General features: G+C 56.5%; 5 protein-coding genes across 5 annotated transcripts; 2 read left to right on the top strand and 3 right to left on the bottom strand.

The window, feature by feature from the left end:
- Positions 1 to 1604: 1604 nt before the first annotated feature.
- On the top strand, positions 1605 to 11947 carry IKS1 (putative serine/threonine-protein kinase iks1; the record flags this gene model as incomplete). The annotated part of the gene is made up of 5 exons (XM_066780435.1): positions 1605 to 1645; positions 1700 to 3729; positions 6122 to 6370; positions 6782 to 7481; positions 8878 to 11947. The coding sequence occupies 5 exons, from the start codon at positions 1605 to 1607 to the stop codon at positions 11945 to 11947; spliced, it is 6090 nt and encodes a 2029-aa protein (XP_066629664.1).
- Positions 11948 to 12529: 582 nt separating this feature from the next.
- SLS55_009029 (uncharacterized protein) lies at positions 12530 to 14416 on the bottom strand (the record flags this gene model as incomplete). Its single annotated transcript, XM_066780434.1, has 3 exons — positions 12530 to 14053; positions 14338 to 14344; positions 14412 to 14416. The coding sequence occupies 3 exons, from the start codon at positions 14414 to 14416 to the stop codon at positions 12530 to 12532; spliced, it is 1536 nt and encodes a 511-aa protein (XP_066629663.1).
- Positions 14417 to 15381: 965 nt separating this feature from the next.
- Positions 15382 to 19888, top strand: SLS55_009028 (uncharacterized protein; the record flags this gene model as incomplete). Its single annotated transcript, XM_066780433.1, has 6 exons — positions 15382 to 15385; positions 15574 to 15951; positions 16005 to 16449; positions 16498 to 16524; positions 16575 to 18546; positions 18671 to 19888. The coding sequence occupies 6 exons, from the start codon at positions 15382 to 15384 to the stop codon at positions 19886 to 19888; spliced, it is 4044 nt and encodes a 1347-aa protein (XP_066629662.1).
- Positions 19889 to 20530: 642 nt separating this feature from the next.
- Positions 20531 to 21799, bottom strand: SLS55_009027 (uncharacterized protein; the record flags this gene model as incomplete). Its single annotated transcript, XM_066780432.1, has 3 exons — positions 20531 to 20915; positions 21111 to 21441; positions 21631 to 21799. 3 exons carry the CDS (start codon positions 21797 to 21799, stop codon positions 20531 to 20533), a joined length of 885 nt encoding a protein of 294 aa, XP_066629661.1.
- A 718-nt stretch (positions 21800 to 22517) lies between these two features.
- Positions 22518 to 23447, bottom strand: SLS55_009026 (uncharacterized protein; the record flags this gene model as incomplete). Its single annotated transcript, XM_066780431.1, has 3 exons — positions 22518 to 22819; positions 22915 to 23090; positions 23158 to 23447. 3 exons carry the CDS (start codon positions 23445 to 23447, stop codon positions 22518 to 22520), a joined length of 768 nt encoding a protein of 255 aa, XP_066629660.1.
- Positions 23448 to 27567: the final 4120 nt, after the last annotated feature.

Below are 27567 nucleotides of genomic sequence, written 5' to 3'. Positions count from 1 at the left end.
TTCGTTCAGTTTCATTCGCATTGAAAAGGAAAACATTGGTTTCACTGCATACTGTATTACTATCTGTCCCTATTTTATTTTAATCACATGCAACAAGGCTTCTCATTAGCCTGGTGCAACGCCGAGGCCCCGCATCAAAGGTGAATATCACAGGACGAGTAGCTGAACCCCGCGCCTTTATTGTCGGGTGGAGCGCGCGGTGGGACCTCGTCCAGCTGACGACTGCACGCCTGCATCGACGGGACTGCGAAGGCCGCGAAGGCCAATCGACTGTTGATGCTCGACGCATAAGCTGCAGTACGCGTGTGATGATAGTTTCCGCGTGAGCGTTTGCCTGTCCAATACCTTGATTGCTTGCTTCATTTTCTTTCCCGTCTCTCCCAACATGCTGAATGCTGGTCGAGCATAGAGGTTCATGTGGGAACAAGGAGCTTTGCCGAGTAGTTCAAGACGCTTGCCGGTGACACGAGTTACCTAGGGACAGGCACGACCATCGTTTTCGGAACGAGCCGATGCTCTGCAGTTGAATTTATGCCGACCTAGCGCAACCTTGAAAATTACCGGGGTGGAGCGGCTTGTGAAAGTAGCGCGGCGGCACTCTTGGCAGACAATGGAGCCCTCTGCCGGTGGCACACTGGTGACTGGGATTTTTTTGATCTACGGGGAGCGGAAAAAAGAAAAAGCAGATGTTAGTTGAGGAACTGTCCTATTCTAGCCCGAGACAGAACAGGGGACGTTCCAGTGCTCAGAACAGATGGTTCTCGAAACATCTGAAGACGATTTGTGGAGACCAGGTAAAGTAGTAGAAAGGTTGTATGAAGGGCATCGAACAGCGCTTGATTCAGTGCTGCATTTGACGGCAGATAAATGTACTGCTTATTAACGAGCTCGGTAAGAATGACATTGTCCGGAATTTCTTCCCATGCCACAAGAATTAAGAGTCCACAGTCCTTACTGGTCACTTGTGCTACCAATAGGAATGGTGACAGCCCTTGCATTTTCGGGCAAGCCTGTTGGCCCATCAGGAACCAAAAGACACGTTGTCGTGGCAACATAGATATAAGAATGCATGAACGCTGTGGAGGGAAAAGCACCAAACAGAAAAAAAAAAAAATCAAAGTCTGCTCGACCTGGCTTGGAAGGTCCCGAATGTTGGAGTGCGCCCGTGTCAGCAGATTGTCGTTGCCACAGGTCTTGGCGAGTGCAGTCATGATGAATTTATTCATAGTGCAACAGGAGAAGGGGCGCACAGGACTCAGTTTGGTGCGCACAGGTACCAAGCAAATGAAGGAAAATGAAAGGTGGCTGAAGATCACGAAGAGGTGGTGCGGGAATAAGCATTGGGAGGGGACGAGGGGACCCTGGAGCCTGGAGGAGGGGGAGCTTCTGCCGTCTTCTGTGGAGCGGCGCTCCGTCATTCCCCTCGCCCTGTCATCAGCACACCAGCCACAACGAAATGCGTCGCGTGTGCCCGCCGTCGATGCCTCAGGCCTTCTTCCGCGCTGTCGCAAGCTGCTGCTCGTCCGCCAGCTCCCGCCGCCACTCAATCCAAAGACCCCAACTCCTCCAGGCACGACGCTGAAACCTGTACGCCTCCGTGGACCATGTCGCTGGTGCCGCGGCTGAACCGCGGGGAAATCGTGCTGTAAGCTCCCCAGCTCCGCCAGCTCTGCCTCCCGCCTTGCTAACCATGCACCAGCCGCCACGGCTCTGCCGTCGTCGTCTACGATGAGCGTTCGCGCCAGCTCTCGCTGCGCGCCAGATCCCAAGGCCCTTCCGATGTCGAGCTCGCGAATCCCAACTGCCCATACTGCCACCGCCCGTTGCGCGACGAGTCGCGTAGCCCCGGCGACGATGGTCCCGACGACAACGACCATGGCTTCGTGAACCCTGAATACTTTCGCATGCTGCACCACAGCCGCCCAAGCTCCGAGGCTTCGTCACGCCAGCCCTCTCCCCAGCGAAGACCGCCTCCTCGAAGAGCGCTGCGTCAAACCTCGGGCGGGTCAGACATCAACACCCCACCGCCGGACGCCGAATTCGTGGGGAGCGCTCCCGCCACTCCGGCTGCGCCCCACGGCATCTCCTCGACCGCCTTTAGCCAGAACTATTTCAAGACATTCTTCGTTGAAGAGGGCGAGCTGGGAAGGGGCGGGAAGGGCGTAGTGCTGCTAGTGAAGCACATGCTCGACGGAGTGTCTCTGGGCCACTTCGCGTGCAAGCGCGTGCCGGTTGGAGACGACCATGAGTGGCTGGAGAAGGTCTTGGTCGAGGTACAGCTCCTTCAGAACCTGTCCCACCAGAACCTCGTGTCATACAGGCATGTCTGGTTGGAAGACTACCAGATCAGCGCCTTTGGGCCCAGTGTGCCGTGCGCCTTCATCCTGCAGCAGTACTGCAACGCCGGCGACCTGCACCACTACATCCTAAACCAAGCCCAAGCCTCTGTAACCACGCAGCAGCTCAAGGAGCGAATGCGCCGCAGGTCCAAGGGCCAGCCTGAGCCGCCATCCGGCCTCAGTCAAGCCCGCCGCATGCCGTTCGAGGACATCTTCTCGTTTTTCAAAGATATCACCGCCGGCTTGCATCACTTGCACTCGCACGGCTACATTCATAGAGATCTGAAACCACACAATTGCCTTCTCCACACCGTCGGTACCAAGACAAGGGTTCTAGTCAGTGACTTTGGCGAAGTACAAATGGTCAATGTTGCGCGAAAGTCGACGGGCGCCACCGGCACCATCTCGTATTGCGCTCCAGAGGTCCTCCGTCGCGACGCCACTGGCGAGTTCGGCAACTTCACCACCAAGTCGGACATATTTTCGCTGGGCATGATCGTCTATTTCATGTGCTTTGGCAAGCTGCCGTATCAAAACGCGGATGACTTGCATGAGGAGAATGAGGATCTGGAGCAGCTCCGGGCCGAGATTGCCAGCTGGCAAGGCTTCGACGACGTGCGCAAAGCGCGGTCGGATCTTCCAGACAAGCTCTATAGCTTCCTGAAGAGGCTGCTGTCGCTCGATCCGGCAGAACGGCCGACCACGGAGCAAATATTACTCGGCATAGGCGCAGGATCCGGTCTGGAAGACATCAACGGCTTCGGTCCTTCATTCGACGACATTGGGCCGCGCATCTCATCAGCAGACTCGCCCTCGCCCAGCCCGAGCAAGATGGCACGCCGGCAGTCGACCCAGACGGGCCTCATGCGCGCCCCGTCGAAGCTCCGCCAGCAAGCAAGCGCCGAAGACCACCGCTCGCCCAGCCCGCCCATGAGCCGCAAGTCGCCCTCGACGGCGACGACGACAACAAACACCACCACCAGCAGCAGGACACCCACGCCCCCCGACTCGGCCGGCCTGATCCTCCGCAAACGCAAGCTCGAAAACTACTCCCCCCCACCACCACCCCGCCATCGCCACTCGCCCACACCACCGCCCCCGCGCCTCATGCTCCCCCCGCCCCGCCCCTACTCCCTCACCGCGCTGCGCCACATGCACAACTTCGTCGCCGTCCCGGCCGTCGTATCCGCCATCAAGCTCGCCCTCTTCCTCGCCAAGACGCTGTCCCTGTTCCGCCCCTGCGCCCCCTTCGCCGCCAACCCCACCGTCGCCTACCCGCTGCTGTGCCTCGCCGCCCTCGACTTCGGCCCCTTCCTCGGCACCACGTTGGTGTCGTGGCACTACCCCTTCGCCGCCACGGGCGGCGCGTCCGGCTGGGGCCTCGCGTCGCGTCGTTTCTCGCAGGTGGGCCTGGCCGGGAGTTGCGTCATGTTGGGCGTGCATGTCGGGGTCGTGCTCGTGGCGGGGTGGTGGGGGGCGTTGTGTGCGGCGCCGATGGGGGGTGGTGGTGGTGCGGGAGGTGCGGGAGGAGGAGGAGGGGGAGGTGTTGGGCAGGGTGGTGGTGGTGGAATGCAGGCGCCTGTGGGGGTGGGGGTGGATTGGAGGGATTTTTGAGATGGTGGGTGGTGGTGGTGGTGGTGGTCGTTGTGTAGGTCATGATGTTGTTGCGTTTTCTGGGGTTTACTTCTTCTGCCTGAGGGGATTGCGGTGCATTATGGTGTCATCGGTTGGGAAAATTTCCGTTTGTGGTATCAGGATCAGTCAGGGCCGTGTGTTCGAGCATGCTGCTGTTAACATCTCTAATCGCTTTTTTTGCTATCCGCTCTTTCTTTCTTCTTTGCAGGTCGTGCGGAAAGGAGTTCGGCGATGGGGAGGGGAGGGGGTCTGCGTGTATCGTATATACACACTTGATCGGATTCGGATTTCTAGCCGCTGAGGTTCATTTTTTCGAAAGGGGGGAAGCGCACGCACGATCGTCTCCTCTCCTCTCCCCTCTTCACCCTCGGTGTTTCCAATCTTATCGCATCAAGTCGGTAGGGGAGCAGTGGGAAACAGGGGCACGATTGTTGACGTTCCCGTCCCTCATCCGAATAGTCGACCGCGCGCGCGAGCCTATGGGATGACATGGCGGATCGAGCCCGAGGAACGTACGTGGTGATCAGTGGTTTGTTTCCCGGGCGACCCGGAACAGAAAATCGAACAGTCGTTATTATCCGGTCTCCCGCGGACGCGGAGTCGAGATTGTGAGACAGACAGACAGACAGGCAGACAGGCAGATAAGGGAGGGAAGGGTACGTAAGCTCTATCTGCTCGTTTATTTCGGGGGCAGTAGTGGCTTCTGTGCCATCGGACGGCGCCGAGGAGTAAATGAGGTTTAGGGAAGCATTGAGAGACGTTTGCTCATCCACGCAACGGAGAAGTCCTTTGCGAGTCTTGTTTTACATAAGAGATTTCTTGTTGACGCGATAAGCACTTTTTCAGCGGGATCGGCGGAGGCTGGAGGTCGCCTATCGGAGGATGCTAACGCCTTCGATGCTGCCGGCCGCCATTGCGACTACTTTCCCTGCTTCTACGTATTTTTCTTCTCGGGCTGCGTTACGCACGCTAGGCAGACTTCCTCGCCTGATTGCGTACCGAGTGGTTGTGGGCCGGGTTGCGAGATGTCTTCCCGGTTGGAGAAGCCGAAGCTCGTCGGGTGCGATTGCTGTGAGGGGCAACTTGGCAACATCAAGGCTGTTGGGAAAGAAACTCTTTGATTCAGGTGAAGTTGGGCTTGTGATAAAGGGGGGGGCTGCAATCAGGGCTATTTCTAGAAGTACTCACATCCGTGTTTTGGTACAGCTGGGCAGAGACAGGCGAACGGCTGACAGCCGCAAGTCATCCGTGGGGCCGACCGTTAGGTTATCCGCTATCGTAGAAACCCGATTGATTCCTGCTGGCCTGGGGCCTCGGGTGGCAGTCTTCTTGGGGGAAATGGCACTTTCAGAGCAGATTGCCCGAAATAGTGCGTGGAGGATTGATGAGTCTTTTGTGCGAGCTGTTGGTACGAACAAGATGAGGTAATGGTCGTACATGGCAGTACTTTCTGACCACTGCCACAACCAAAAATCCTTTTGCTGCTGCGGCTCGCTGGCGTTCGTTCTAGTGCGGCCTCTACCACCGGTGCAGAAGCGGCCTCGGCCCTCCGATTGGGGTCGCCAGTCGGGTCAGGTACGGATTCGCTTGCCGATCCGGTGACAAGACGTCGTCTCGAGATTCAGGCACCTCGTTGCTCTCCACGTCTTATCCGCCTGTCTAACCCACTGTGGCTCGAGTGTCCGGAAAGCGCGCGCGTCATTCGAGGAGGCCGCTGGCCCCGGACCCAGCATCTCGCGGCGAAGTCCCGTATTCCGCAGTGATCTGCTCCGCCCACCTTGGCCAATGCTACTATCTATGCATGGCGCATGGTTTATTCGGACCCGCTACTATTCTCACCGCATACGGTCCCAAAGCCCAGCCCTGCTGGTAGGCCTTTTAAAAGGCCATGGAGTCCCACTTCGTCCGTTTGTGTCCTGGAGAGAGAAGCAATTGAACTTCTTTGAACTTGCAAAGAGCTCTGCTCCACCAAGGCGTCCATTGCCTTGGTCTCGTCGCCGAGGGACATCCCACTCGCTAACAGCCCAAAAGAGCATTTTGCTTGACTTCTATATCAAAAATGCGTCTTTGCACGCTCTCTTCCGCGGCCGCCGCATTTTCCTTTTTCTCCGCTTCGGTCTCGGCTTCTCCCTCGCCCTCTCGACAAGATGTCTCTCAAGCCGTCGCCCACCCGGCCCAAGTCGACACCAGAGACGTGCGCACAAGAGAAACGGAGAAAATCAAGCCCAAGGTCTTCATCGTGTCCATGTTCGACCCGGAGGCCGAGGTGTGGTGGGGGATCCCCGAGTTCGACCTGCTGGCCAACAACGTCACCGTCCCGGGCTTCTCGCCGCTATTCCCCGAAGCCCACTGCACGGCTGACGGCGAAATCTGCCAGCTCGTCACTGGCGAAGGTGGTGAGTGTTGAATCTGTTTCCCCAACCCTGCTCTTCTCACATCATCCTCTGCTTCCTAATCATTTGTCGTTTCCCCGCCTGTCCCGACGTTTCCCTTTCGAGGCTGGTTCCGAACGTGCTCCATCCCGCTTTACGTCACATGCTGGCTAGATGGCAAGTCATGAGACGTCAGGAAATGGCGGGGGGATGGGGTGTCGAGCAAGGGTGCTCTGCAGCTGCCGCGGGTCGAATGCCTGCCAGCCATCTATACGACCCGATTAGTATCGCTTGCCGATGCAAGGAAAGCTTGTTCTGAGCGTCAACCGCTCTAGCTCGCCTTTTTCTCCCTATACGCTTGCATCCACACTACCCTTATTTCCAGACTGCACAAAAGATAGGAAAAAAAAAGAAAAGACATCTAACAGACGCCAGAAATCAACGCCGCCGTCACCCTAACCGCGCTCTGGACCTCCGCCCTCTTCGACCTCGCCACCACCTACTTCCTCATCGCGGGCATCGCCGGCATCAGCCCGGCAGCCGGCACCCTCGGCAGCGTCACCTTCGCCCGCTACGCCGTCCAAGTCGCGCTGCAGTACGAGTTCGACGCGCGCGAACCATCCCTCCCCGCCAACTGGAGCACCGGCTACGTCCCGCAAGGCGCGACCTCCCCCCTCGCCTACCCCGCCTCCCTCTACGGCACCGAGGTCTTCGAGCTCAACGCCGCCCTCCGCGACATCGCCCTCTCCCTCGCGCAAAACGCCAACGTCTCCCTCGCCGACAGCGCCGCCGCGCAGGCGTACCGCGCGCACTACGCATCGACGACCAACACCAACACCTCCACCACGTACGCCCCCGCCGCCGCCCCTCCCGCCATCGTCGCCTGCGACACGGCGACGTCCGACGTCTACTGGTCCGGCGCGCTGCTCGGCGCGGCCTTCGCCGCCTACACGCGCGTCCTGACGAACGGCACGGGCGCGTACTGCACCACGCAGCAGGAAGACAACGCGTCGCTGGAAGCCCTCGTGCGCGGCGCGCGCGCCGGCGCCCTCGACGTCGCCCGCGTCGTCGTCATGCGGTCCGCGAGCGACTTCGATCGGCCGTACCCCGGGCAGGGCGCCGTCGAGAATTTGCTGTATGCGGATCAGGGGGGTTTCGAGCCGGCGGTGGAGAATTTGTATCGGGTGGGTGTGAAGGTTGTGGAGGGGATTGTGGGGGGGTGGGGGGAGGTGTTTGGGGGGGGTGTGGGGCCGGGGAATTATGTGGGGGATGTGTTGGGGTCGTTGGGGGGGGAACCGGATTTTGGGCCGGGGAGTGTGTTTGCGGCGGGGAAGGATGGGGCGGTGGTGGAGAGGAGGGGGGTGGGGGTTGGGATGGGGAAGAGGAGGCGCCCGGGGAAGAGGGGGGTTTCGCTGCCTTTGATGAGGCCGTGAGTGAGGCTTGCGCGCTGTCTTGCGTTCCGGGTTGGGTTCGAGAGGGGGGCGCATCATGCGAAATGGATGAGAATCTGACGAATTCGATGTATGACTGCAGTAGATTTAGATTAGATGTAAGAACTTTCAGCTTCCATTCCATCTAGCCTTAGACACCGTAGATACCCCTTACTTGTTGTCCAGGGAGATATTAAATGGTCCACGGGTGTCGACGGCGTGTATGCTGCAAGGTCGACGGAGAGCAAAGAAAAGAAAAAAAGCACGCGTCACGAAACTTTGTCAAAAATGCTTCGTCCAAGACAAGCCGCCTATCTCTACGTAGAGCTCCGTAGTAACGTCTCCTTCCGGTGCATTCTGAGGTGACTGCGACAAAGCGGAGTTTACTCCGATTAGGTTGAATATGTCGGCAATCGTTCCGTGCCAAGGAGACTGGAAACTTGTCTCGGGTAATATGTCACGCATGCAAGTTTGTCTCAGCAACATACGTTACAAGAACAACCATAGCATTACGACATTTTGTCGGTCAATCATCCCGTGGCGAGGATACTGAAATTTGTCTCGAGTAAAATCACGCAGTCAAATATGTCTCAGCAACATGACCAGAACAAACAGAGCATCAGGACATGTCATTCTGAGGTAGAGTAACGAGACGTGCGTAGGATAAAGTGACAACGTGGGACATTACTTCAACCTGGGAGTACCCATTCAATATTGTCTTCTGCTTCTGCAATCTGAACTACCGAAGATTCTAGGATGGGGAATGTAACCAGGACACATGAACTCGGCAAGTACGTATACCTGCCGCAAGTCGGGCGCGGATATTCACATGCATAGATACCTGGATACCAGGACCACTACAAAGAGAGATGGAAGTCATTCGGCCTTCTTCTTAACGGAATCCTCAACGCTGAGTGAGGCTCTATCTGCATTTGCCGAAGTAGTGGTTTCCCGACTAAGTACTCGCCCAGTCTTAAGTGAATAACGATCATGTGCTGACCCGGGCTCAGGGGTGTCAGTAGCTTCAGGAGCTTTTATAAGTCTCACTGATGGGCATTTGCACAGGTGCTTAGCTGGAAGTAGGAACCTCGAAACAGACAGTGACGAAGAGCGCGGCCGTCCGAGCCCGCGTTGGCTGGGAACTTCGGATTCCGACATGGCACGATGGTTGTGGCTTGGCCAACAGACACTCGAGCGGCAAGAAGAGCCGAGCCAACATGGCTGCTTCGTTGTTCCTCGGCTGCATGTTGATGAGCGTTTGAAACTTCTATCCCCTGTTGCTGGCTCGCCATACCTCAAGTTCTACGCTGCTGCCCCAATCACAACGAACCGTGGCATCACTATCGGCAACATCTGTTTCGTGGATAGCGCAGAACACGGCGAAATGTCGGAGCCCGAGCATGAATTCCTGCTTTCAATGGCGCGGAAGTGTATGAGTCAGCTTGAATCCGCGCGCGAGTGTGCCTTGCGACTACGAACGGCGAGACTGAGCGAGGGACTTGCTTCGTTTACCGATCGCCGATCTATTCTTGCAGGCATACTGCAAGATTCTCCGTCTTTCCACTCAGGCGAACGTCCAAGATCGCCGACCGCGAAGCGCGCCGCCGCAAACATCGCTTGCTCTGAGTTTCAGAAGGGTGAGCACAAAACATCATCGCTGGAGCAATCGGATCCTGGATTGGGCCAAGTATCAGGAGGAGTAGCGCAGTTGCAGATCCGAAAGCACACAGGAGACGAAGAACGGACCGACGGTGCGATTGATGGCAATACCTGCGACAACATCTACCGAAAAGTCTTCCAACGGGCTTCGGATCTTCTATTGTCCTCCTTGGAAGTTGAAGGTGTGATTTTCTTGGATGGAATCACAGAATTCCATGGGACCTCACTTCCTGTGGGGATGCCCAATCAGGAACTTCAGCATGAGATGAGGCAGACAGAGCCTCTACCAGCTTCGAGACCTTACGAAAATGCAAGATACGAAGGAAAATCCAAAGGTTCCAGCCCCTCAGCCCTCGCAAGAAAGCGCTCCTGCGAAGATACGACCGGTCCAACGAAGCGACTATTCACCAGTGCGGAATTCCAAAGACGGGTCTACACACAGAGACCGGCCGAAATACTAGGAACATCGGTCGACACAAGCCGCGCAGAGGTGAAACAGATAGAAGTGGCCGACGGTATCCAGGGATTGCACCATGTGAATGAAGGACTCCTCCAGCGCTTCATGGAAGACCATCCAGAGGGAAAGATCTGGTACTTTGATAGAGAGAAAAGACCGTATCGCTTCGTTAGGGGTGATCTCACCCTCGATACCTCTGGAGATGTGAGTCGACTGGCTCTATGCCTTCCAGGAGTACGTCAGGTGCTCCACTCACCTTTAACAGACCCGGTGACTGGTAAGAATCTGGCCGGCTGCATAGCCTGGACCACAAGCACTTTCCCAGTGTTCACCGAGGCTTCGGACCTCGCTCCCTTCAAAGGCTTCCTACACGCGGTCGGGACGGAGATCTGCAGGATCGATACCATAGCCGCGAAAAGGCAGCAAGACACATTTGTCGCATCAATCAGCCATGAGCTTCGGACCCCTTTACACGGCATCCTTGGAACGGTGGACCTCCTCAAGGAAACCGGGTTGGACAGCACCCAACAGGGTCTAGCAGACACCATCAGTTCCTCCGGGTCGATGCTCCACGCAACCCTCGGCAGCGTGCTTTCCTTTGCAAAAATCAACCAGTTTGAACGGAAACAGAACAAGTCCCCGCAGCAAGGATCCGACACCTCTCCGTGGGCCCGCGTGAACAAAGCGGCCTTGTCCAAGCGCGATGGGGACTTCCACGGCTTATACGCAAGCACGAACGTCGCCATGCTTTGCGAAGAGGTTGTGGATATGACTGTGGATGGCTGTTCGCACGACAAGACTCTTTCGGACAAAAGCCTGGCCATAACCCTCAACATCGCTTACCACGAGAACTGGAACTTGGTCACTGAAGCTGGCGCCCTCCGGCGGATCCTGATCAACCTCATTGGTAACGCGATGAAGTATACTACCCAAGGCTTCGTCAAGATCTCGCTGGATGCTGAAAACATGGGAGACGAGCACAGGACTGACTGGGAAGGGGCGCCGATGAAAATCGCCGTATTTACTGTTTCGGACTCGGGCCAAGGCATGTCCAGCGAGTTTGTGGACAAACACCTGTTCGTTCCATTCCGTCAGGAAGATTCCATAGGATCGCAGGGCTTGGGACTAGGCATGTCGATGGTCAAAAGCCTTGTCGCGCTCCTGGGGGGAGAGATTGAGGTCAAGAGTGAACAGGGCAAAGGCAGCGTGATAAGGGTCAGCCTCCCCATGGTTGCTGGGGACCAGGTTTCGGACTCCTCCTTGCCGAAAGAGATTTCGTTGCAGCAGGGCATCGTATCGCTCCGGAGCAAACGGCTCAACGTGGCTATATCCGGATTCGTGCCGTCTGTCACTGAGAACATTCGGGATATCCTTTCGGAATGGTTTTGCTGCGGTATACTTTCCATGGAGCAGGAAGAACCCGTCATCCCCGACCTCGTAATTGTAGAAGATACGCAGGTTGAGTCATCGGGAGAACTAAGCAACAGGTATCCCCGACATCGTCTGGCTTTACTGAGGGTCTGGAAGGACTCGCAAAGTCAGATACGTTCAGACATCCTGCATAAGGGCGACAAATCTTCAATTTCCATCACGCAACCTCTAGGCCCGAGGAAGCTCACAAAGGCGTTACTGTTGTGCTCAGAAAACCAACAAGGTCTGCAGATGCCTAAGGAGAGGAATTTGGGACCATCTTCTGGCAAAGTTGCCTCGACCCTTGAGCGCGATGGAAGCTCCGGACCGATTACAGCCTCGGTCAATCCCACTACTGTGACCAGGGGTCGTAGGGCTGTTGGTGTTCAGCGTTTACAGGATCACAGCCAACCCTCTGAAACACCGCACTCCACCTCCATGACCGCGATCTGTCGAAGACCGGCTCGACTACTTCTGGTTGACGACAACGAAATCAACCTCAAAATCTTGAGAATGTTTCTCCTACGCAATGGATATGACAATGTTGAAACCGCGAAGAATGGGGCCATAGCTGTAGAGGCAGTAAGAGCCTGTATCAGTGGATTTGATATCATTTTCATGGGTAAGATAGACCCCGTGGACTGACTGGAGAATATATGTGATGCCAACTTCGCTAACGTGTGACTTAGACATGTCGATGCCTGTAATGGATGGCTTCGAAGCAACCCGCGCAATCCGACAACTGGAAGCTCAACGAACAATCTCTACTTCGGGCTCACAACCTTCCAGCCCTTTGTTTTCGTCTTCTTCCCCTACTCTGTCATTTCCACGAAAGCCAGCGTTGGTTGTTGCTGTGACAGGTCTCGCGAGTTCCCGAGAAGAAGAGAAAGCGTACCAGGCCGGCGTCGATCAGTTCATCACAAAACCCATCGAGTTTGGAAAGCTAGTGAAGCTCTTAATGGAATGGGAATCAGGAGAATCAATAGGGAGACGGAGAACTTCTGCGTAAGCGGTGTCATACGCCGGATTCCATAGCATGTAGTTACACCAAGAGCCTCTTTCAAAAGGACACTTGCAGCTCCGGGCTTCTCGTCCTCAAGAGGACACTAAATCCATTCACCCTCGCAGCGCGTCAAGAAAAAGAAAGCCAAAATAAAAAGCAAGAAGAATCCAAAACCCAGACACCTCCCTCCCTCCCTCTCTCCCTCCCTCCCTCACCCCCCTCCCTCACCCCACCCTCTCAAACCTTGGCAACCTCCCCACAAACGCCTCCCACGCCCCTTCCGTCATCAACGGCACGCGCGCGGCGTACGCGGCGACGCCCAGCCCGTCCACGACCTCGTCGAACCTCTCGCCCAGCTCCTCCAACGCGCGCTCCTCGCGCTCCGCCACATCGCGCCTGGCCCACCCCAGCTTCTCCACGAACCACGCCTCGCCGGCGCGCACGCAGCCCGCCTCGAACACGCGCAGCACGTCCGCCGCCACGCCCGCGGCGCGCGCCGCGTCGTACGCGACGCTCCGCCCGATGGCCTTGGCGACGCCCTGGCACAGCGGCAGCACCTTTGCGTTGAACACCACCGGATCATCGGCGGCGGCGGCGTCGTCGTAGACCTTGCGCGCCTCGGCGAGGAGGCCGGCGGCGAGGCGGGCGGGCGGGGCGTCGGGGAAGGCGAGCGGGGGGAGCGGGTGGTCGGGGTGGACGAGCAGGTCGGAGACTAGGCGGACGGCGATGACGACGACGTCGCCCTCGGCCAGCGAGTTGCCGCGCATGAGGTTCTGGCAGCTGACGAGCTGGTTGTGTTCGTAGAGCCCTTGGGCGCCGCAGCGCGCGGAGAGGGTGGTGAGGCTGGCTTGGGCCTGGGCCTGGATGGCCGTCTTGAAGGAGATGGCGAGGGCGGACTTGACGGCGGCGGGCGCGGTGGGCGAGGCGAAGGTCGCGGCGGCGTGGGAGGCGGCGGCAGCCCAGACGAGGGATTGCGCGAGGGCGTGCAGGATGGGCGCCTGGTGGGTGCGGTAGTGGAGGAGGGGGAGCTGGCTGTGGCCGTCGGGCGCGGTGACGGTGCGGCGTTGCGAGTATTTGGCGGCGATGTAGGTGCAGAGCTTGAGGCAGGGGACGTTGACGGTGGAGAGCGAGAGAGTGCCGATGCTGGCGCGCGCGACGATGCTGGAGAAGTGGGCGGCAGGGTCGGCGGGCTTTCCCAGAGAGCCGAGGAGGGAGTCTTTGGCTAGTCGCTTGTGATTGAAGAAGGTGACTGCGTGGTCGGTGGCCTGGGTTCCGGCGCGCTTGGGCAGGGCGTAGGAGATGACGCCGTCTTCCATCTGCTCGCTGTCGTGGAGCAGCACCCAGAAAGGCCGAACACCTCTGTCTTCGTCGTCGACGATGAGGCGTGCATAGACGATGCCACCGCTGGGCATTCCGGCATCGGGCGTGGTTGGTGACATGAACTTTGCAGCCTGGTGATAGGGAGTGTGGAGGTCGAAAGTACCATCGGGCTGCATGGTTGCTGTCGTCTTCAGCTCGTCGGCATCAACTCCCCATCCAACCTCGGTGAGCAGGAATTGGCCATTGATCTCAAATTTCAGGAGCTTCTCAACGAGCGGTCCGAGATCGGGCCTATCCTTCAAGTATGAGCCCAAAGTACCGATACAGAGGTTCAGGTGGGTTGTCAGTAGCACCAAACAGTTGTTGGCCGTGGCGTGGATGGGGTCGAGGTGAAAATTCCAGAATTTTGGTGACAGTGTCAGGATGTCCTGTAGGGAAAGTGCTTGATTCTGTCAGAAGTCATGAAGTGGGCTCTGGATTTGGATTCCATTGTACCGTGATGCTGACAGATCAGACGCGCTCTGTCGTAGGCGTTCTTGATGTCCGCAGCCGAAGCGAAGCCTGTGGGAAGGCCGGGCTGGAATGGCTGAAGGCCCAGCAGGTCCTCTGAGCTAGACATTTGGGTAAGTGCACGCAGCAGGCTGTGTTCGAGTAAATGGCGAGGGTGAGAGCGAAGTCTCGACGATATTGCATGCCTTATAACGGGTCTCACGTTGTGCCTCTAAAAATACGACAGGGCAGAGTGTGATGCGGCACAGCCTTACGGGCACAGGATCGATGCAAGACGACATTTCCAGCGATGTCAGCGGGAATGGCGCCCAGCTGAAGAGGCATTTCCCAGTGTGACGAGTTGGAGCGAAGGCTGACAGGCAGGGAACCAATGACAAGTCCGATGGGAGAGCCGCTGAGGCTCAGCACCGGGGCGCATGGCGCAAGCGAGGGTGCATTCCAGAGTCTGCGCACCAGTCGTGTGATGTTGCCTTGTGCTGGGGTTGCCTTGTGCTGGTGAGCGGGGGCGGAAAGGCAAGGACTGCATCTCCGAGCGCTTCGGAGAAGAGAGAAGCGAGGACGGCCACTTCTTTTCACAGTCTTATCGATAAGCAAGCGACCAGGCCAGGCTGCACTCCAGGCAGCAGTCAGGGCAGCACATTGCTCCTTTGGTCTTGTGGAGAGTGGACGGATAGGAGCAAGCGAGAGGTGTGCCCTTCCACAAGCGTGGCAGATCAGGCCTAAGCGGGTGAGCAGTCCGGGGTTGGTTGCGTGCTCGGGATGTGGATGTGCGTTACACGCGTCACCGCCACACGCACTCTACATACGCCGGCCTCTCGGCCACCTCAACACCGTCTTCTCGCGTCCACTCTCCCAGCCCAGCGTGGTTCTTCTCTGGCGGCACTGCCATGATACCGCCTCCCGACGATGCGCTGCCCGCTGCGCATTGGCGGACGTGCGCCGGAGCCTGCGGCAGTGTGCTCGCAAGCCCCATTTTCGACCAAGATCGCGCCGATCGCTACCTCAGCGCCATCCCCGCCGCTGTCGCAATAGCTGTGCTCTTGCTGCACGCTGGCCGTCCTGTCCTGAAACGAAGGCCCCAGTGGTCCAAGCGGTTCGCCGCCGAGCCTCCCTCTCACGCAACTCGCAAGACATGGACTCACTGGACTGCCGTTCTTTTCGTCCTGTCGGCCATTGCTCTCGTCCTGGCCACTGCTGCCTCCATTGTACCACTTCGCTCGCCTCTCGGAGCCCTGCATGTTGCGCCATGGGTGAGCCTCCTACTCTGTTTCAATGATTTCCTCCGCTGACTAAGCTGGACAGGCCATCGCCCTTCTCATCGTGGCCATTGGGCGCCCCAAATCTACCCCTCTGCCCCTTCTGGCCCTTTTGCTCACTGTCTTTGCGTGCAAGCTGGCTGCTTTGCTGCTGACGGCTTCCGCATCAAACCCTCTTCTAGCCCTGGCCATTTCGGAAACATGCATCTCCGCCCTTGCCGTTGCTGCCATTTTGGGCATGCCAATGCGAGACCCCAACCAGCCTACTACTGGCATTAGCAAGCCTTCTTCGCCTCCGACTTCTGAGCTGCGCAGTCCAGAGGACAATCTCACTCTATGGCAATTCCTGACCGTGTCTTGGATGACGCCCCTCATCGCTCGCGGTGCAAAGAAACAATTAAACGACGACGATGTTTGGTTCCTGCCCTACGACTTCCAGCACAGCCGCCTCCACATCCTGTTCAGAGAACTCAGAGGGAGTGTGGTCAAGCGACTACTGCTAGCTAACGGTTTGGACCTGATCATCACCACCACACTTGCCGTCTTGGAATCTGCAGCAAGTAAGTCCATCTGCGTCCATGACTTCTCTGCATGGGTACTGACGTTGCTTCAGATCTTGTGGCTCCTGTACTTCTTCAGCAACTCCTGCGTGCCATTGAGCGCGGTGGTTCTGGTAGGAAAGAAGCTGCCATTTTCGCCACTTTCATCCTCGCCGTTCGTATGATTGCCGCCCAGTCTGCCGTCATTTCTTTGTGGTACTGCAGACGATGCTATGAGCGCTCCAGAGGCGAGATGATCACCATGATTTACGAGAAAACCCTGACGCGCAAATCCTTTGGTATTCCAGAAGACGAGAAGAAAAAGCAGGACGGAAAGGACAACGCGGCCGTCGTCAGCGGGGAGAATGAGAACGACCAGCCTTCTGCCGAATTGACAAAAGAAAAGAGCCTTCTCGCCCGCCTTTGGGCTCGCTTGAGGCGCGCTCAAGCTGATGAAAAGGCCCACAAAGAAGCACCAAAGCAGCCCGCTTCGATGGGCAAGATTCTCAATCTGATGAGGTAGGTAACCCATCTTTGCTTCACGATATGCGACTCACAATATGCTAGGAACGACGTATATGAAGTGGCTCAGAGGTAAGCGGTTCGCTCAAATTTCCCACACACGCTCTTACCTTTGCGTCCAGATTTTGGGAATTCCCAGATATTTTCACAAAACCACTGCGCATGGTTGTTTCCGTCATTCTTATCTGGAAGCTCCTTGGATGGCCCTGTCTGTTTGGCGTCACTGTCGTCATTGTCGCTCAGCTTCTCAACGCTCTATTCGTTCGACTACTGCTACGCTGGGAGCGCATCCGCCGTGTTGCCACTGATCAACGGCTGCACGCAACATCGCAGTTCATTGAGGCCATTCGACACCTTCGATGGTATGATTGGCAGGACCAATGGCTGAACAAGATCATGGACGCCAGGCAGCGCGAACTAAACCTCAGAGTCATCACCACTTTGCTGCAGATGCTGATCGGCTCAAATAATATCATGGCCGGCTGCTTATTCCCCGTCTGCGCCTTCTTCGCATATACCCTTCTCGCTGGAAGAACGCTCTCAGTAGACATTGCTTTCCCTGCACTGCAGCTATTCAACATGCTGGCGGTCAGTCTTCGGGAGCTCCCAGGTCTCATTACAACACTGCTCAATGCCTCTGTCGCCGTCGGCCGGATCAACGACTTCATGGCTGAACCCGACAAGGAGGAGGAATATTCCGAGCTGCGTGGGACTGATATTGCCTTCCACGATGCTACTTTTGCCTGGCCTGGCTCTGCAAACACCGTCTTAGACGACTTGAACCTTCAATTTACCACTGGTTTGACGGTCATTGTTGGCAAAGTTGGCACAGGTAAGTCGGCTCTCCTCCAAGCAGTCCTGGGAGAGCTCGATAAGCGAACGGGCGATGTCGTTGTGCCGGATGAGATGATTGGCTACTGCGCTCAGTCTCCTTGGCTTCAGCACATGAGCATCAGGGAAAACATCCTCTTTTCATCGCCGCTGGATGAGACGCGGTATAAGCAAGTCTTGGAAGCTTGCGCTCTGACGCCTGATATGGCGAACTTCAAGCACGGCGACCTCTCCGACCTGGGCGAGAATGGTGTCGGTCTATCCGGTGGGCAAAGAGCTAGAGTTGCGCTTGCGAGGGCAATCTACAGCCCGGCGCGGACGCTTTTACTGGATGATCCTCTGGCAGCTCTGGACCACAACACGGCCGAAACCATCGTCAATAGGCTTCTGCGCGGCCCTCTTGTTGAAGGACGTACCATCCTGCTTGTCACCCATCGGGTTGACTTGGTGTGCCATCTTGCAGACCAGATAGTTGAGATCCAAGATAACAAGGCGCAACTGGTAGATGCGGAAGCGCTCACTGCAGAGCTACACGGGCCGGACGGTGCCCATGCTGCAGCCATCGAAGATGACTCTCCTGAGGAGGTAGACAAAGACCCTGACTCGGAGCCGGATAAGTTCATCGAGGAAGAGGGCAGGAAACACGGTGAGGTTGTCGCAACCGTCTACTGGGAATATATCAAGGCAGGCAAGATTAGATGGTGGATCGCCCTCATCGTGATCTTCGCCTTGTTCCGAGTTGTGAGGCTGTTCAACTACTGGTTCCTGAAGGCTTGGGGAGAAGCCTACGACCAAGTCGGCGAACAGTCCATCTCTTTTGGCTTCTCAAGTTTCTTCGACAGGCTTCCGCCCCCCGAAGCAAATGTCCGCCCATGGCTGCTTTGGTATTTCCTCATCGCGATGCTTTTGACGGCCATGTACTTCCTCTCCGACATCGCCCTCCTCATAATCGTCTACACGGCGGGAAAACGTCTATACAGAGAAGTCATGTGGAAGGTCAGCCGCGCAAACTTCCGCTTCTACGACGTCACTCCAGTTGGGCGGTTGATGAACCGTGTCACGTCAGACATTGGGACGCTGGATGGTGGGATAAGCGACCAGCTTCAGAGTGTGGCCTGGTACCTCATCGGCTGGGTTGCAGCTATTGTCGTGATTGCTTCCGTCACCCCCTTGTTCCTCATTGTCTCCCTCGCGCTCACCGCGTGGTTCGTCTACATCTTCATGCGCTTCCTACCCACATCGCAAAGCCTTCGCCGGCTTGAGGTATGTATCGCCCTACCCCAACAGTGAAAGGTTGCTGACCCCAGGCCGTACAGATGGTCTCCCTAAGCCCACTCATGTCCAACTTCGGCGTCCTTCTCAACGGGCTGACCACGATCCGAGGTAGATGCCCGCCACTCCCATCACCAACGTCGCTAACCGCCAACCAGCTTTCCGCGCCCAACCGCGCTTCCAAGACCGCGTCATCGCCGTGACCGACGCGTTCCAGAAAATGGACCACTTCTACTGGAGCCTCCAAGCATGGCTGACGTACCGCTTCGACGCCCTCTCGGCCTTCTCGTCCTTCGGCCTCACCCTGCTCGCGCTCTACGAAGACCTCACGCCGGGGCTGACGGCCTTCATGCTCACCTCGGCCTCCAACTTCGTCCTCTTCACCCACTCGCTCTGCAAGCAATACGGCAAGCTCCAGATGGACTTCGTCTCGGTCGAGCGCGTCGTCGAGCTCCTCCACCTCTCAGAAGAAGCGGCCGGCACCGTCACCCCCGCGCCCGACTGGCCCGCCTCCGCGCCCGACGCCGACATCGTCCTCGACAACGTCACCGTCCGCTACGCGCCGCACCTCGAGCCCTCGCTCGCCAACGTGTCGCTGCGCATCCCGGCGCGCGCGACGTGCGCCGTCGTCGGCCGCACGGGGTCGGGCAAGAGCACGCTGGCGCTCGCGCTGCTGCGCACCGTGCTGCCGGATCATACCGAGGAGGGTGGCGGTGGCGGTGGCACCATCACCGTCGCCGGCCTCGACCTCGCCGCCGTCGACGTCCACGCCTGGCGCCGCCGCGTCACCTTCGTCGCGCAGGACCCCGTCCTGTTCCCCGGCACCCTCCGCGACAACCTCGACCCGACGCGCGACCACGCCGACGCCGAGTGCGAGCGCGTGCTGGCGCGCGTGCTGGGCGAGCACGGGAGCAATAACAATAGCGGGAATGGCGGCGGCGGCGGTGGAGAAGGGGAAGAGGGGGGACAAGGACGACGACAACATCAACATCAGTGGACCCTCGCCTCCCGCGTCGACGCCGGCGGCAAGAACCTGTCGCAGGGCCAGCGGCAGCTCGTCGGGCTCGGCCGCGCCATCCTGCGCCGCAGCCCCGTCGTCATTCTCGACGAGGCCACCGCTAGTATCGATAAGGAGACGGCGGCGGCGATCCAGAGCTTGCTGAGGGCGGAGTTGAGCGAGAGCACTGTCATTACGATTGCGCATCGCGTCGAGGCGGTGAGGGGTGCGGATTTCGCGGTTGTGTTGGAGAGGGGGAGGGTTGTGAGGGCTGGGAGGTTGGAGGATGTTGTTGGTGGTGGTGGTGATAAGGGGGAGGTTGGTGGGAGGGATTAGAGAGGGAAAGAGAGAGAGAGACAGAGAGAGAGAAGAATACGCTAGATTGCTCGATTTGGATGATGGAGGGTAAGATGGTAGATGGTGGACCTGTGTTTTAGATCGTTTGTGCTATGCGCGTTCTCTGGTAAGACGACAATTGGACGGAGAAAAATAAAATGTAGCGGTGTTTTTTTTTTTTTTTTTTTTTTTTGGGGGGGGGGGGGGGGGGGGGGGGGGCTTCTTTGAGTACACACCATCTACACGATCGTCCAAATAACTTATTTGAGATACTGCTCGTGTCGACTTTGCGAGTTGGAGATCTACTTAGTTGAACTGAGGGGCATGGTGCGTCCAGGTGTCGCCGGGCATGAACCGAGTGCAGCCAAACCCGTCACAACTTCCATTCCACAGCGCCGTCGCTTGGGATTGAGTGGCCGAAACAGCTGGATGAGGATGTTACGATAGCTCTCTGAGCTCAAGGTGAGCACGTGGAATTTGGTCCACAACAGTACCATTGGTCCGACGGCCGGGAATGTTCTGAAGCGTACTGGTCAGGCTCATCTCGATACACAGTTGCCGCCGCCAACAGTTTCCGCGCTCCCGTCACAGCTGCCGCGCCACCTCTCCGGCCTCCTCCCACACTTCGCAAACCTCCCACAATCACAGCGGGATCCGCCACCCCTCCAACTCCTCCCTCGTCTTTTCCCCCACCCGCTGATGCCGATTCTCCTCCCACACCACACCGCCCTCGCCGAACTGATTCGCCAGATGGCCGAGGAAGAAGTCCAGATTCTTGTCCGCCGCCGGGAAAGCGTCCCTGAAGGTGGCGTAGATGTCGTCGACCGACGGCTTCCGCGGCGCGCGCTGGATCTTGTCGTCGAAGAGGCGCAGGTACGCGCGCGTGTGCGCGAGGTCCTTTTGCGCGTCGGGCTCCCAGCCCCGCTCGATGTGGCCCGGGATGAGCTTGGTCGGGCGCAGCGACTCGATCAGGTCGAGCGTGCCGAGCCAGGCGGCGTGGATGGCGGGCGTTTCGATCTCTTCGGCCCTGTTGTTGCGTGCGGTGATGGTCAGTTTCCTCATTCTTCTTCCTCGATATGATGGTGATGAAGGCTCGTCCTCAAGCCCTTTGTCTCCGCGTCTCGTCGTCGTCTACGCTCCATAGATAGCCCGCGCGCCCTCAAGCCCGCCCACACCACCACACCGCGACCGACGGAAGGGAAACCGGCAAAAAAACACATACCAAACATGCGTACTCCGCGCATACACCGCATCCCCGGCCACCACCGTCCCGCCTTCCTCGCCGGGCACCCAAAACAGCGTATGATCCACCGCATCCCCCTGCACGGGCCCGATCAGCACCACAACGTCGCCATCCACGCTAACGAAACTGAACGGATACGGCTGCGGCTTCGCGGGCGGGTCGGGCGAGAAGTTGTGCGCGCCGAACTGCGCCGGCCAGTACGCGACCTTGTCGGCGTACTCGCGCTCGATGCCGGCGCAGACGTAGGGCGCGGCGAGGAAGCGTGCGGACGGGTACGCGGCTAGGATTGGGTTGGCGGAGAAGTAGTGGTCTGGGTGGTGGTGGGTTGTGAAGATGGCGGAGAGCTGGGGGGTGGAGGGTTAGTTGGGGGTTTGCTGGGATGGGGTGGGGGGGTCGTCTCTCTCGCGTTTCTTGGAGTGGGTGGGTGGTGGGTGCGGTGGTTGAGAGGCAGATGGAGAGATTGGGGATGATGGAGGAAGTGGTGGGGTTGGCGTTGGACGGACTTCTGTGTTGGGCGCCGTCTTCTTGATCCACGCTACGACGGATTCGGCGTCGGGGAGGAGGAAGGGCGGGTCGATGAGGATGGAGGACTTGGGGCCGGTGATGAGGGTGGTCACGGACGAGAGGCCCTTGGCGGAGGAAACGTGGTGGTGGGTCTTGAGTGGCATGGTTGGTGGAAGTGAGTGTGACGAGAGTTTGGAGTTTGATTTTTGCCGTAGAAGAGCATTCACATAGGTACGAAGACACAGCTGTTTGACAGATACCCTGATATATATGCGTTTGACTGCCGATTCTGCTTTCCATGGTCATCGTGGAGGATGGTGTGAAGTCCCGCTCGACCCCTCTTTTATCAAACAAAATGTGGGGTTATCTACTTTAACAATTTCTTATAGTTCTGGGGGAATACGACAAGCAAGACTATGCCCATGAGTAGGACCCACGAAGATACTACCAGAGCTCTCGGATATTCCCTGCATTCGAAGTCAAGAGAATCAGTACAGCCAAACGCACTTCGAGTTGAGTGGATGACCATGTAGCAGGGATACCAACAGCGTGACATCACCAAGGACCGCGCGGCTGGTGGGCTGATCAACGCGGGAGCGGCATGTGGGGCATTCCAACCTTGAAGCTCCTGCCGAAGCCGAATATGTATGTGCATTGCGCGTGGGTTGAGTGCCAAAGTGCAGGGTTCGGTAGTACAACTCGGCACTTGTGACTTTGACCCACAATGAGGAGCATGCCCCTGCTCTTGACATATTAAGCTTAAATATCGTCAATGCTTGATCAGCGCACGTTTCGACAGCATGCACGAGAGGGCCAATCATGGTAAACAATTGTCATCTACAGATTATACAGCATGCAGTGCAGATCATCACTACACCATGATCAAAAGCTCAACCACCCACCATCCACGCTGACAGCCGCACCGTTGCTCCCCTTGGCGCTCGGGCTCGAGTAGAACAGCACCGTCTGAGCAACATCCCGGACATCGTTCAAGCTCTGAATCATCTGCTTCTGCGCGACCGCATAGCCCTCGGCGTTCATGCCCGTAGCCATAGCATCGACGATGTTCGTCTGCATGCCGCCCGGCAGCACCGCCACGGCCCGGATGTTCTTCGCGTTGTACATGGCCGCCGTGTTCTTGGTCAGACCCAGCAGCCCGTGCTTCGAGGCCGTGTAGGCGGCGCCTGTTTGCGGTCAGTACGCAGTCGCATTCCGAAGGTTGAAGAAGGCTCGGGAATGGAATGATTCCATGGCTTGTGAGTGGGAGAGGATGACTGACCAGCTATGGCGGTCTTCAGGGAAGCGACTGAGGCGATGTTGACAATGATGCCGCCGGCGGGCTCTTGTGCGAGGAACTGGTTGACGGCAAGCTTGCAAAAGAGGAAGGGCGCGGTCAGGTTGATGGCGAGGACGCGGTCCCACAGCGAGCGGTCTACGTCGCCGACGGGGTCGAATCTGTAAATCAAGTAATTGCCGCCGTCAGCCATTGTCGATGCTCTGGAGAGCGGAGGGGAAAACGAACTTGTCAGCGATGCCGGCATTGTTCACCATGATGTCGAGGCGGCCGAACTTCTCGATGGTCTTGGTGAAGACCTCGTTCACGGATGTTTCGTTGGTGACGTCGGTGGCTGTCGCGAGGAGCTTGTCATTGCCGTGTGTTCTCTTGAATTCGCCGGCCGTTACGTTCAAGCGATCCTGGTTGATGTCGCAAATGGAGACCTTGGCTCCGGCATTCAGGTACGCTTCCGCGATGGCCTTGCCCAAGCCTCCAGCTGAGCCGGTGACGAGGACTACCTTCCCTAAAAAGTCCATACTGGAATGTGGTACAGTCGAAATCGTATGTGGGAGGCTATGGTATGGTCAAAGCGAAGAAGGAAAATATCGAAATTCGTTTTTATGCACGAGAGAGCGACAAAGAGGACTGTCAGCAGCAACAAGTGCGAGAGGACCAACGTCACTTAAGAACAACACGGAAGCTACGTAGCTTGACCCGTGGCTCCAGCCATAGCTCCAAGGGTCTGCCGTACTGCCTGCCATATAACTGGCTGATGCGGTCGAAGCGAGCCAGGCTAAACTACTGGTGTACCAGCGCAGAACGCCTCAGGAGCCATGTCGGGGCTGGAATCCAAGCGTGGACGCGGCGAAGGCATTACGGCGGCCCGCTCGCAGTTTCGCCTGTCGGCCCGTTACGTTTCCTATCTGTCTCCGTCATCGTGGACGGATCGTTGGAGGACCCGAAATCTCGGCTCTCGGGTGAAGACCGACGTACCTATTCGGCGGGTAGGAGTCTTGTGTGGGATCGCGGGACAGACTAGAGATACATGGCGATGGCCCCGGTTCAACAGGAGGAGCGATCTCGGTATCTGTGGACATCCAACGTCTGCTTCAAACTGCTACTCCCCATGTTCAAGGATCTCTCTGCCGGTTCGATTGATGCCAGTGGTATGTACCGAGTCTGAATGACCGCTCCGCCTGCGGTCCGAAAACTGGAGCCGGAGCCGTGTGCACGTCCCATTGAGACGGACTTTTCGGTTGGCTGGTGACCCGCGCATCCGTTTCTCTGCGTGGTAATGTCGGAACTCGGGAGCAAGCTTCAGAGTGGCATTTACATAGTCCGAAGGTGTGCGCGCCAAACATACTTGAAACAAACAGTGACCATCTTGCGATAAGGACTTTTCGGAAAGCTTGGACGGAGTAAGCCACTTCAATAGCTAATTCAACTATGTCTATACGTTCTCCAGAACGAATGAAACCACTGCAAAACTAAAGGAAATGAGGTTCAACTTAGAGAAACAGGATTCGTGAATGTACGATCGAAAAAATTGAATGGTTAAGCTGAATTACAGAAAGAACCGTAGCTTGTGTTCTGAAGCTTCATGGGAAGGTGTTCGAACGCTGGACGAAGACCGAGAGTCGATACCAAGAAGCCGGCTTGCACCAGGGACTCTCTCGAAATACCTTCAGCCCTTAGTAGCAATTCAACCATTGAAACACGCTTGAATGCCACTGCCACTATGATTGGCGCAACATACCCATCGTTTTCGACATCCATTGCCTCGGAGATCTTGTTCTGAAGCTCGATAAGACTTTCCTTGGTATCCAAGCCTGGGTACCAATCGAGCTTCCCGGTCATACAATCTGGTTTAGCTCCGGTGTACTTCAACATAAACCTCACCAGCTCCTCGTTACCACGTAAGACCGCCCTGGCAGTAATGCCAATCAGAACTCCAAAGTGGTCTACCGTTCCAGCCCATGCCAGAATTTCGGCCATCTCGTGTTCCGATGGGTATTCAGGAGGCCATGGTAAGGTGCCATTGTAATCGACTATTGCGACCAATTGAATCAAGGTCATGATCGAGTTTGTATCCCGGTGCAGAATAGCTTGCTCAAGCATTGCCCGAACTTCTGCATCGTTCCCGGTCTCCGAAACCTCCTTTGCTACTATCAGCCGGGCCGCAAGGATAGGGTTGGGCGTGCTTGTCGTAAAACCCGAGGATGAAACATTCTGTGAGTCCAGCAAAGCTTGTCGAGATAGCAGAAGTCGAAAAATTGGATAAAGTTGTCTTTCAATGGTGTAATAGAGCAGAGTCCCAGATAGAAGTTTTCCTTTGTTCTCATTGTCCGTTCGACCAAGCTGCGATTTGATCGTCGGCACATTGACGAACATCAGAATAGGAACGAATTTTCCCTCGTCAGAGTTGTAGATATCGATTCCACGGTATATCAGCAACGCAGCCATGTATGCGTCACATGATATCACGGCTAAGAATAAAGCCTGCTGCAATTCTCGTGGTTCCAAACCGCTGAGTTGAGCGCCCCACGCGAAGAAAAGTTTGGCCGCATATGCATTTTTTGACTTCAAGACAACCATAAAAGCCTTTTGCACACTTTCCTCACCCAGATTGGCGGGCCTAGCCGGATACCTGGAGACCAGTCCGTTGAATATCGTGGGTTCGTCGATATCTACCAGGACAGAAAGGAAAGCTCCATATAGGTATCTTGGTTCCACACAGTTCGCCAGAACTGTGTCCAAGAGTAGTACAGCCATGGGTAGCATGTCGTGCTCCGGGATAGCCGTGAAATAATCATATACATCGGATTCCGATCTGTTGATTTCCACTGTGTCGTTCAAAATTATTTCAACAACAGGTTCGTCGCCCGATGACACCGCGCTGATTAAAGCTTCATGAATGTGTGCCTTCAGGTTGCAAATCATGGCTTTTTGGCTCAAAAAAAGTTTCAGAACAGGGATGTCTCCCCTATGCACTGCACGTTTGAGGGCTTCACCAACTTCCTCTTGTGGCAGTGAATTGTGTGCCAAGAGAAGTTGTAGGACGGGTAGACTCGCCATATTTCCACTTTCCGTGGTACGTTTGAGGGCTTTACCAACTTCCTCTTCTGGCAGTGAACTGTGTGCCAAGAGAAGTTGTAAGACGGGTAGTCTCTTTGTATCTCCACTTTCTGTGGTCCTTATGATGGCCTCACGGAATTTTTCTGGTGGCAGTGAACCGTGAGTCAAGAGGAGTTTTAAGACGAGTAGGTTCGCCGTGTCTCCTCTTCTCGCGGCACATGTGAAGACTTCACCAACTTCTTCCGGTAGCAGTGAACTGTGAGCAAAGAGAAGTTGTAGGACGTGTACGTTCTCCATGCCTACAGCTATCTCTACTGCCGACTGTGAATAGATGTCCACCCCACGTATGATCTTTCTGGGGCAAAACTTTCTCATGTAGGAGATAAGCTCGTAGAGTGCTTGGGTGTTTGCTCCGGCTTCCAGTAGAACCCGTAATAGCTCTTCCGTGTCTTCGCCGTCTACGCTAGCCATCCGCGCCACAGCGTAGTATATGGCACCGTCTAGATCGATGCCCTTTTCGATAAGTTTGAGCAGTAGGACTTTGTTGTTTGTCCGGATGGCATAAAGAAGGGGGGAGTTGGCCGGTTTGAGGGCTTCGAGAGAAGCGCCGGCTGCAATTAAGCTCAATATGACTTTAGAAGACCCGTTAGAGACCGCAACTTCCATAGGCATTTCGCCGTCATCGTTCTCAGCGTTGACGTTTACAAAATGGGTTTTCGCAGAAGCTGGCAGAGAGCGCATATCTGATGGATAGTATGCCTGAGTTCCTGTAGCCCTGCCTTGTCGATCCAGCCAGTTGGCGGAGCGATCCAACAATTCTTGGACTATATCGAGATGGTCTTCCGTCAAGGCAATCCACAAAGGTGTGTTATTGAAGAGATCCCTACAATCAATCTCGATGTCGTCTTGGGAAAGTACAGCCTTTAGGCCACTGAGGGAGCCTGTTGCCGCTAGAACATGAAGAATATTCCCGCCCTGAAATGGCCAGTCCACCGGGCTATAGGAGCTTTGAGTATCGAAAGTTTTCCAAAGGATAGCCACATCGTTCTTTGTCTCGTCATCCCAGCAGAGGAGATGTACAAGATCTGATTGATTGATTTGCTCCGCTTCCGCCCGCCGAATATGGGTGAAGAAGTACCGTATAGCGTACGCCATTAGTGGATACTTGGCGCAGATATCCACGCGTGAGAGTCTGGATGCATCACGGATCTCCTGCATGGTCAAGTACCTCAAGCAAGACCGAGATAACTCAAAATGGCCACGGCCAATTGAAGAGTGCGATTTTTCGTCAAGTACTTCTGTTGGCTTGATGAAATACTGCAACAGATAGTCGGGTACCGACTGATGAATGAACTCAGCTTGACGATCAGAACCATCATCGCCTGGTCCAAAGGACTCGTACACTTCTCTTGTTCTGAATTCAAGGAGGCCTTTTGACATGTCGATAACTCGTCTCTCGAATCTGTCGGCTGGTTTTGCATAGTTGTCGTGCTCGCGGAGTTGTGATATCGTGGTGTACGAAACGTATGGATCTGTCGCAAGCGCTTCGCGAAGTTCTCGAACAGAAAGGGGCCGACAAGC

Source organism: Diplodia seriata (assembly GCF_021436955.1).
Source record: "Diplodia seriata strain FDS-637 chromosome Unknown scaffold_9, whole genome shotgun sequence".
NCBI lineage: Eukaryota > Fungi > Ascomycota > Dothideomycetes > Botryosphaeriales > Botryosphaeriaceae > Diplodia > Diplodia seriata.
Note: the sequence above shows the minus strand (reverse complement) of the source record. Positions and strands in the feature narration are given on the sequence as shown.